A 10,826-nucleotide genomic window follows, 5' to 3' on the forward strand; every position below is an offset into this window, starting at 1 on the left:
TTAAGAATAACAGGGATCGTCCTGTAGCTCGGTGAGGGACAATATAAACGCTTGCATATCTCTCACAATCACTGACGATTCTGTTTCGAAAAAGAATAAAACGAGCATCAAAGGCGCCCCGAGCAAGGTGAAGAGTTTTCCTGGGTCAATGCTTTCAACAGTCTCGTGGCTGCTCCTCTCGTCACGATGTGTTCGAGCTTCCATATTCAAAATTAACTGGGAGCTAGGTTCAAAGGACACATCCCTGTAACCACGTTTACTATAGAAGGCGAACTTCGAAGGGTACGCATGTGAGCATCATAAAAATGAATTGAGGCTAACGGCTCATAATGTAAATAGTTCCAGACAACCGGTGCTGCTATTCGAACATTTTCCATGCATCTGTATATTGACAAAGATGCATGGAAATTGATTGATCTAACAAGTAAAAATTCCTTCGGGCTATTCAGATACTCTCAGATCAGCTGACTTGAACAGTTGGCCGCTTCTTTGAATCAAGCTGCTTTTAGCTCCAACTGTTAATGCTTTTGCAGGAAAAATCATTTGTGCCTACCAACTAACTGCTTTTTTATAATCGAAGCGCGATGGCTGGTCCTCATTTCGTTCGAGCAGTTTCTTCGTCTGACACCCTGTGACTTTTTATAGGTCGATTCAATCGGGGCAAAACGTCCATATATGTCCTTAGAGAAGTTACACCAGTTATACTAAGGCTCGTCTGTTCCTCATTTGGAGTACAGCTAAATTTAGAAAATTATTAAAACAGGCGGATGTAACCTTCACAGTTCAGGGATGGCACAAATCGGATCAAATTAAATGTATTTTTTTTCTAGTTTTACATATTATCTGTAGTTTGTAGAAAAGTACAACAATGATTAGTGTAAGCAACTGCCATAATTTTTTGTTGCTGACGATGCTCGAAAAAAAGCTTGTGCCTTTAGCCAGATATTAAAGTTTCCGCAAAGGTTTTTTTTAATGTTAAAGAAGCCTATGTTATTTTTGGTCAGAAATTTATTAAAAAAAAAAAAAAAATTTTCTTTTAGGTATTGGACAACATGAAAGTTCGGTAGCCTCCTATTGTGCCACGTAATTTTGTGCTTACTGTATAAATCGTTTTCGATATGCAAGTTATTTCTTGTAAAATCGCAATGTAGGACTTCTATCAGAAGCAACTCAAATACCTGCACGCTTGCAATAGTTGCATGTCATGAATATCAACTAGTGAGCGGTGACTTTGATTCTTTTCGTCAGAAGCTGAAATGGCTTAGGCAAAAGCACGGTTGATTTATTTTAAAAAAACATACATAAAAAACCCCGGGCACCGACCGCGCTGTTCAAACACTTCTAACCCAACGTTATTCTGTCGAAATATCTACCACGAATAAATAATTTAGCCCAAAAAGACTACTAGCCAACTAAGAGGTATCCTCAAGTATTTTGAGTGATTTTAATGTCCGAATATGTGATTTTGTCAAGTATCCTAAAATCTATTAAAACTAGAGCTTGAGCGTCCTTTATTTAAAATAAAGCCTTTTAATATTTTCCAAAAAAAAAAAAGGTGTTTTTCACTGATACCGAATTTCAGAGAAAAGAATCACAAAAGTAATTTACGAAGAGGGACAGATGAACGTACGTTTTCTTAGATAAGTTTACATTCATTCTAAGTAATGTAATTAATATAAAAATAATCGTTTTTAAACTCATCTCAAAAGTATAGCTATCAGCTCAAAATCTATTTAAAAATATCGCTTAATTGCTGTCATATTGAATGAATTAATACACTGAGTCACATTTCTTGCTGTCACTTGGTGTATGATAAGCATCAGTACGCTTAATTCGTGTATACTTTAAGGACCCTACTCAATAACTACTACTTGAATACTTCTAAGCCTAATGCGAAAACGGTAAAAATCAAACGAGGTTTGCAAAAATTCAACCGAAAGCTCGTAGAGCACCAGAATAAATAGTATGAGCTCTTCAGGAGCTGCAAGTTTTCTAACCCCCGGCTGATGTACAAGTGACAACAGCCATACGACACAGCTTTGTTCGTTTATAACTATACGTAATAGTCGTCATTGTACTCAACAATCTCAGCGTCAAGTGTTGCTACTGTTAGAGGCTTTGTACCAACCACAGCGTCTGTCTCAACTGCGGCCAATTTACTTTTTGCTTTTGAGTTGCCTCTAAGAGGGCAAAGTACCAAAACGGAGATTAACTGACTGAGCAAACTATTTGTTCTTCGAATATCAGCATACATCATTGCTCAACCTCAGCAGCCGGTGCCCAATAAAATAATAGACTCAAACAAGCCCATAATAAAATAGTCAGGTCAGTTGCCAAGTCCTACGGCGAGATGGTTTCGAATAATTTTTCGGTTTCTAAAAGTGTTCTTTGAGGTGACTGTTCAAATGTGGCGCGATATAAATAACAGGCTTGCCGTATCTCAGCATTCGCACGCGTAATATTCTACGAGTCACACTTCGTGCTGGTATACCGTACTATGCACGGCCGGCGCGTCAGGATAACGCTACTGTTGTTATCGCTGAACAGCTAGATAGAGATGTTTGAGTGATCTCGATTTGTTTAGACGTTGTCTGGTGATTTTGCATGTTTTCCTAGGTAAAATATTGAACTGGGCAGAGAAACAGATGTCCCGGATGATTTGTGTCTGACAAGTCTGAGCACTATATTTCGTCCGGTTTGATCTTAAGGAGCTGACACGGGAAAACACAATACAATGATGTCTAAGCGTATGTCAGGAACATAGGTAAGATATTATTTAAGGAAATCTTCAAACCATTCACCATCAACGGATTCGCACCCAACTGACTTGTTTTTTAGAGTTAGGCATTAAAACAAATATTAAACAGTGTTTTTGTTTACATAATACTTCTTCCTCCTAAATTTATGAACTATTCATAAGATAATCTGATAATTCATACACCGATACAAACGTGAGGGCTCACTGCCAAGTTTGCGCAAGCGCAAGATGCATCCAGAGCGGTTAAAAGCAGCTGGCTTTAAGCCTATTCTCAGTTTGCTGTTAGAAACTGCTCTCGATCAGCTCACACATATTGTAAAAATAAATATTGTTACTCAACTAATCAAGAACAAAAAGCTATCTGACAGTGTAATAGCATTATTATTTTCATCTATTTACGTTCATAAGTGATTTTGCCGAATTCCCGTTGACATTTACTATGTAATTTCGCCGAGACGGGGGGATGTCATGACATCGTATGGTAAGATGATCCTGCAGATCAACTTCAGAAGCCCCGAGTAGCTGCATGCGTTATCTGTACCAACGTGGCTGGGAAGGCTGGTATGTTTCCAGCTAGAAACGACTTTTTCGGCCTTGTAAAGAAATTATAACAACGTGTGTGGCTAGCAAGTTATACTTTGGAACGGTGAATTGAAAAGCCACAGATTAATGGGCAATTTGCCTGGAAGGGTGGCAGTAAGAGGATGGATTAGATGATCACACGTCTTCTTTATTATTCTATGGTAACGTATGTAGTTCAGCTCGATGGTAACGTTTCGCCCAACTATTCCTTCACAGGAGTGGGCCCATATCATGATGATGGTCACTATTCGGATCATTATTAGTGCTAGTATTATTGCTGCGGCAATGAGCCAATAACTCGTTGCTGATACTGCTTAAATGTCTTTTACGTATTTGGCCGTCATAGACGCACAGCCACGAGAATCGATCTATATATATATATATATACGTGCGTATGTTTGAATGCCCGTGCCACATGTCCGGTCATATTCAGTCACTTGAAGGACTTCAATATGCGACATATGCATGTCACGGGGTAGTCGGTGATGACGACCTCTACCATATGAATATGATCAGACTTGGCGAAATCCTTAATTGTTGATTCGAAGCACTCGCCCTGATTTCGCATTATGTGCAAAACAAAGCATATAGCCATTTAAATCTTAGTTATATATCCGTGCATATGGTCCATTTATATGAAATGATCAACTGCGATCAGAAGAAGATAAATCTTATGTAACTTTGGGATATCATTGCTTGTTTTAAGAATGCCTTCATTTTATAGACAACGAAACCGGGCCAACAGGACGTAGTAGGATACTAGTAAAGCTGTCCTCACCAGTAAATGCGCATAACTTTATGAGGGTAAATGGCTACCATCAATCGATTTTTTCGTGCTGCAGCAAGACAAGCAATAGGTGAACGAGTTCGTTGGAAAATTAAAGTTTTATGAGTAATTAAAGGACAAATTGTGGTAAGATTCGTATTAATTCTATGATGGTCATGGCTATATGCTGCACTACAGATTTTGTCTACTCTTTGTTACTTTCCATTTTAATATTAGTATTATATATATGGGAATATAATCATGTTGCGATCTAAAATTCAAGGATATTCAAGAGATCAGGGAAATAAACTATAGTTCTGTAAAGAAAAAATTCACAAGAAATTGGCGTGGGAAACATTAAACTCTAGCTAGAGTCGTAGCGATTTTTTTTTTTTAGGCTTAGATATCCTTTTAAAACGAGAAGCAACGCCTGCTATCTACATGATTCTTGCTATAATTTTGCTATTAAATATTATTAACTGATACAAATTTACTTCCATAGACATAGAATTATAGATGAGGGTATGAAGGCTCTGTATTAATGAAACTTAAGCGTATTAAGAGATAACCATACTTGAATAAGTAGAAGTTCGGCGCAGGGTTGGTTGGCCTTACGCACTTCTGGCGTAAATATCTTTATCAGTATCAAATTGTATGAACCTAAAAGGCTGTTTAAGTTAGAACCAAACAAAGTGTGCATACATGTAGAAAGCACCAAAGTTCGGGCAACATCCCCATAGACAACACGAATTGTACTGTACTTATTCAGTTGAATCTTTTATTATAACATACACACATCGTCCAGAACGCTACCGAAATGGTAAACGAGCACTCGTTGGGTAAGCCTATCTAATTCTAGAACACAGAAAAATAAACATAACAAAATATGAGTGTTCTCACATAATGGGTTGGGCGTACGAATGCTCACGTAATGCGGAGCTAACACTAGAGTGTTAGAAAGGTCGCTGGTTTTTTTTTTGTAAACTAATACTCATATCGTTTGCTTTTTCATTTACCAGATTTATACTCTTCCATAATTATATTAGACTCAGGTGTCGTTTTTTGTAGCTGCTGTTTATTATGTAGTTGGGATTAAGCTAGAGGTCACTGGTTCCACATAATATACTACACAACCAGTGCGAAAAAACCAAGAAATAAAGTTAGAAACAAGCAAACTAGGCGTATATGATGATACGTATTTTATTTTTAAACGTATCGTTATCGACGTATTTAGATGCTGTTCCTTTTTTCGGACAATTGAAAAATCTACATTAAAGGACTCTGTTGCACGCAGTGGCAAAAAAGGTAAGTCGTTATAAGAGATCGCTACTTGACATAAGTTCAAAAGTTCAATGTATCTCCGAATGTATTTTTGATGTCTTTTTCTGAATGATAGTGAAGCTTCTTGAGCTTCACTGAACGTGCCGGAATCGCCCTAGAAAGAACTTTTAGGTGTACCTTCGACTTAATTTTTTAATGCGAAAATAAACAATAATACCTGTTAATATCTGTTATTAGTAAGCATTTCTCTCACATAAAATCCAATAACCATTTTAATTAATCTATAAATCACTAGGTTGTATTCACTTACTGGTATTTTAGCCATAGTTTTTGGAAAAAAACTAAATGTTCAACTTCGAACACAACCTGTACTTCGCTACTTATTGTATAAACTACTCTATTCCATTTCCCTTTCTCGCGCCTTTAATTTACAGCAACGTAGTCTGAAAAGTTTCTAGCCTCAACGAAAAGATGGTCTTACTCGTCGAAAATATTTCCGTAGTATAACTGTGCATTCATTAAGAAATATTTATAAAAATTTCAGTCACGTTGGATGCTCAGTGGTTGTTTAATAGCTGTTTGTATCACTCGATATACCTGTAAACATAGAAAAATTATATGCCGAGCCCCCCTTTTTGAAAATTAACGCGCCTATATGAACTGAACTGGGATGGGCACGAGAAATGCAGGCAGCTAAATTTAGACCTGGCTTAACGAGCATGCTTAATGATGCGTATGTGGAACGACCAAAAACTGCAACAAAATAGCAAAAGTTTCTGAACAAGGCTAAAGAGATAGCGGCGGCAGTAAACATCTCATGTCTGTCATGTATTAACTGAAGGTTTAAGCATTAGCAATCTACCTGCGTATTGAGCGTCGCGTTTGTCCGCAGCAGTAATTGCCACGAAAAAAATCCACGAATCGGGGTTTGGGTGGGTTGGTTGTTCATCCGCCGTATTCACCAGATATGGCCACCAGCGACTTTCTTCTGTTCTGCTTCGCTTGGAGAACAGCGATTGTCGTCAAACGTGTTCCTTACAAACCAACCACGTCTTAACTACTATTTGGACAATAAATTAAAGAGATGGGGGCGTCGCTGAGAACACAGAGAGAAAATAAAACGGTTTTTGCCACAAAGGGTACTTTTTTCTGTGATAAACTAGACACTTCTCAGTCAGCCTATGTACAGCTTTTCAATCATTTTACGATGAGATATGCACGCGTCTCGTTGCTTGCCAAAAAAGTAATTAAGGTACCACTCATTTTTTCAAAACATATCAAAATAGCTTTACTACGAAAAAATTGCACTCACATACGAAAGTTAAATCTTAAAAAGCAACAGACTTAAAGCCTTATAGATTTCTTGTGAAACATGTGCTCTTTTTATTTCTCTAGAAGCATATACAGTAGTTTTTCCGGCCTGTTTTTCTGGTTTCAAGCCAACTACTAAAGCTTGAAAAACACTTACTTGACCATGTATGGCCTGAAATTCAATGCATTTCAAGTATTTTTTGGTACTTTGCCTACCCCTTTCCTTAACGTCGCCCTCAAGACAAATAGACGAATTATAAAGAAGCCTCATAAGATTGGGGCATTTCGTACCCAGTTGCCGATAGGTACTCCCATGGGGATCTGCGGCACACAGCGGCTAAAGGGCATAGCAGAAAGGGTGCATGCCGACACGACTCGCAAATAGCAAGACCCCATCAATTAGCATCTAGTTTTATAACACTGAGTTGATCTTAACGGACAATTTACAGGGCATCGAATCTGTAAAATTATTGGCGTTTTTCAGGACTAAAGAGATATGCTTATAGTGATGCACGTAAGGATAAGTATACTCGCATCTGAGTTAAATAATCCATTATTTTTTTGAGTGCGATGTTTACAAAAACCAGTAAGGAACGAGTTTGGTATTCTTTTTGATTTTTTTAAAATTTTGATTTTTACTTTTAAATCGTTAGTGTTCAGTGAGAAGTGTTTTAACTTTGCGAGTAACGGGAGGACAGCTTTTCGTTAATCTATCTATTAAATTGATGACGCTTCATCCTAGCGATGCTATTTAGCTTGTAAATGCAAGAACCCTTGAAAAATGCCTTCGACGAGGCTTTCAGCAATTCACGAGCACCTGTCAATAATGTCCGCTAGACTTACCTCGTGAAATCTTGCAGAGAGATATGACACAATATCTGGCTACAATACCATTGTTACAGGTTAGCACAGTTCTTGACTGCGTTTGGATACTGAAGTTAATACATAATAATTTATAGGAACAGGTTTTTTCATTATACCTTGAATTTAGATTATCTCTACAGCTCTCAAATATTACTAGTACATAACTGAACATGCTAGGAACATATGTACCGCAACGCTAGTATCGAACAGATGAAATTCCATGCTGGCTGGCTTTCTTTCAAAACGACCGAAACCTTTATCTTCAACGGCTAATTAATAATCAAGAAAGCGATAAGTCATCCCAGACAGGGCCGGAACAATTCTACGTTGATCATTGTATTAGACTAGTTCAAAATACTGCTAGATAGTGTGGTAAGGAACATTATATCGACGATTCGAGGAGAAAAATGTGTTTATCAGTAGTAACATTTTCGATTTTCTAAATAACGCGGTCACTAAAATTGGACTTCACGTTTATCGCATCTCTCATAAGGGAATCGCTTCGGCTCGTTTGCCACGTCCACATGCTAAGTGCCCCCTCTCACACGTGAACTGAAAATCTGGACGAGACTACTATATTGGCAGTTTATCGTTGCTTACTAGCAAAGAGACTTCTCAGCCGCTAATACTACTTTGTTGCATGCTATACTGAAGTTAGTGTAACATAGATCTGATTCGACCTCACCACAGATGCGAACATCCGATTGACAAAGCTGCTGATACATTGAGAATTCAGTTCACTTCAGTCGTCTTATTATACTTGACCGTTTACTGTCTTCTGAATAGCAAGCTAGCTGCTGGCAAGGGTCAGGCCACAGCCCACGTACATTTTGGCCGACTCGGTGACTCCAGTCATCGCTATTGGGCCATCGGCCACAGTGAGAATCGGACCAGTCGGAGATAAAGTTCGTACACATCGAAGTGGCTACAACTACACTGGCTGTGCCAGCTATGTTGGAGTAGAAAAAAATCCAATAAGGCTGCGTCGTCGTCGTTGTTCCAGTTCAATGTTCATATCGACATAACGTCACTCGATGCTCACTATGCTTCGCTCGAAACACAGGTCGTTCGTATACTTGACGTGAACGTACGGTCTTCGACAAGAATAGAGAACATTCTAACATCGAATTGAACTCTACCGTAGCGAAGCACCTGTGGCAAGATAATCAGGCGCTAGAGCTTAACCAGTGCCACACTGCTGTGTGAATTTTTTGTGTATGTAGGCTACACAAAGTGAAGGCATTGGTGCGAAAAGAAAGTCTCTTCTTTCCAAAGCACGAAACACAAATAACTGAGTAGTTTGTGCAAAAATCTGTATTTAGTGGATAAGCCATGGATAAGCTGCCGCTGGAAATTATTGAGAAAATTCTTTTCTACTTGAATCCTTATGAGGACTATCCTCATACAATTTATGTTTCTAAAAAGTTCTGCCAAGCTACCCGTAATATAATCAAGTACAGAAGTCGCAATTTCGAGGTTTCATTTCGCAATGATCGCATCAATTTTTGGAAATATAGGCGATTTTCAGAGCAACTTGTCCCACCGAGCTGTGCGCATCATCGAGGAGCAATCTGTGGCCAACGAATGTTCATCGTATCAAATCAAATTTTCTGGAGCTTTGACCTCGTCGAGCGCAAATGGACAAAACTGTCGTTCGCGCCCCAGGAGCTTTACGCAAAGGCGCTCTTCAAGTTCGAAAACAAAATTGTTGTCTTTCTTGGACCTAGTTGGGACCATGAAAGTGATCAGGATCAAGACAAATCAGACAGCTCCGTGTTACTTTATGATACAGAGAAAAACCAGGTGACATGCATCACCGAGAAAGCGAAACCACCGTGCAGATTCCTCACAAATCCTACAGTAATGGGGACCCAGGCAGTTCTCGTCCACTACAATCCGAAGAAGTCATCGTCGGGTATGTCTGATATCCATTGCCTCGACCTTGAGTCTTTGACATGGACTTCGGAAACTGCTATCTGCCGAGATCAACCGATTGAACTCGAAACACTGTGCCAGATTAAGATCTCGGAAAATCAACTTGTTTACATTGGGGCGACCTGGCATGGAGAAGAAGCCTGGCTTCTGGAGATAGGTGTTTTCTTTAAATGGACCCGGCTTTCGGTGTTCAACGAGGAACATGCGCCAAAAAAAGCTGAACATTTATCAAAACTCGTTAGAATGGGCAGGCTTGCAGTATGCCTGGCACCAGCGGAAAATGCTTCCTGTCAGGTTGGAAACCGTTGTTGCCGTCACAGAGATGGCCGCAAGAAATTTTCAAGCCTCCATATGCTTGATCTTAGCCAAGCGGTTGATCATAGGCAACTGACATGGCTAAGGCCAAGCCGTGCCTGTGCGATTCGTGGCGTTCTCACTGGATACACTCTCCTAGCAACTCCGTACGAAATACTTGTTTTCGGAGGACTTCGTGAAGATTCCAAGGGACGGAAAACAGAAAGTAATTCCCTGTACACAACTTACATGGCAACCGACGATACTTCCTCAGCAAAGTCAATATAAAGCACACACAGCTCAACACATGAAAGCTACGTGACTCGACAGCTAATGGTAAATCGGCCTCTAAGGACGAAAATCAGAAAGCGCGAACTAAATAGTTCGAGTTCGTAAACAGTGAGATTGATTTTTTTATGTACATAGCTAATGTAACAAAATTGCACTAAGTTATTCAATTCTGCATCGAAAAAAGAGAACTCTATCTGATCAGAGTGCGTTGATGGGGCGACCATGCCGAAAGTCGAGCTTTAAAGCACGTGCTGTTACACCAAAATAATTTTATAACTAAAGGGACCATGGTAGATTCAAAGAAAACTTTTCTAATGTAGTATCAACTGAAATGTGTTCTCGAAATGTGGTAAATTAAAAAATAACAGTACGCAAAAGTCAACCAAAATCTACGGCGATTGTATACTAGTAGTTGGATAGCGACCTCCCTGAAGCTGTTAAACAGTAAGTAGGATAAAAACAAGTTATCATGTTGGGAACATGATGCTTTACTGTTTTAAAGAAAATAATGAACTAATTTTAAATTAAAACCGACGCCTTAGCAAATGTTTACTTTGAAGCCTCTACTAAAAAATCAACTGAGGGTTAATAGTTAAAAGCACTTCTTATCTACAGTGTTCTTCGACAATAAGTGAGTTTTATTATTATACACACACATATATTATATATATATATATATATATATGTGTGTGTGTGTACGTGTATAACCATGTGAACCCCAGCCAACTATTGTGCGTAAGTGCA

General features: G+C 38.9%; 1 protein-coding gene across 1 annotated transcript; it reads left to right on the forward strand.

The window, feature by feature from the left end:
• Positions 1-8,894: 8,894 nt before the first annotated feature.
• LOC111252126 (F-box only protein 42-like) lies at positions 8,895-10,079 on the forward strand. The gene has a single exon (XM_022809602.2). It carries the CDS (start codon positions 8,895-8,897, stop codon positions 10,077-10,079), a length of 1,185 nt encoding a protein of 394 aa, XP_022665337.1.
• Positions 10,080-10,826: the final 747 nt, after the last annotated feature.

The sequence above is a fragment of the Varroa destructor genome, unplaced genomic scaffold (assembly GCF_002443255.2).
Source record: "Varroa destructor unplaced genomic scaffold, Vdes_3.0 BEIS01000001.1, whole genome shotgun sequence".
NCBI lineage: Eukaryota > Metazoa > Arthropoda > Arachnida > Mesostigmata > Varroidae > Varroa > Varroa destructor.

Bases quoted from the DNA above. Each gene is read 5' to 3' on its own strand.
- LOC111252126 (XM_022809602.2), top strand. From the start codon at position 8,895: ATGGATAAGCTGCCGCTGGAAATTATTGAGAAAATTCTTTTCTACTTG.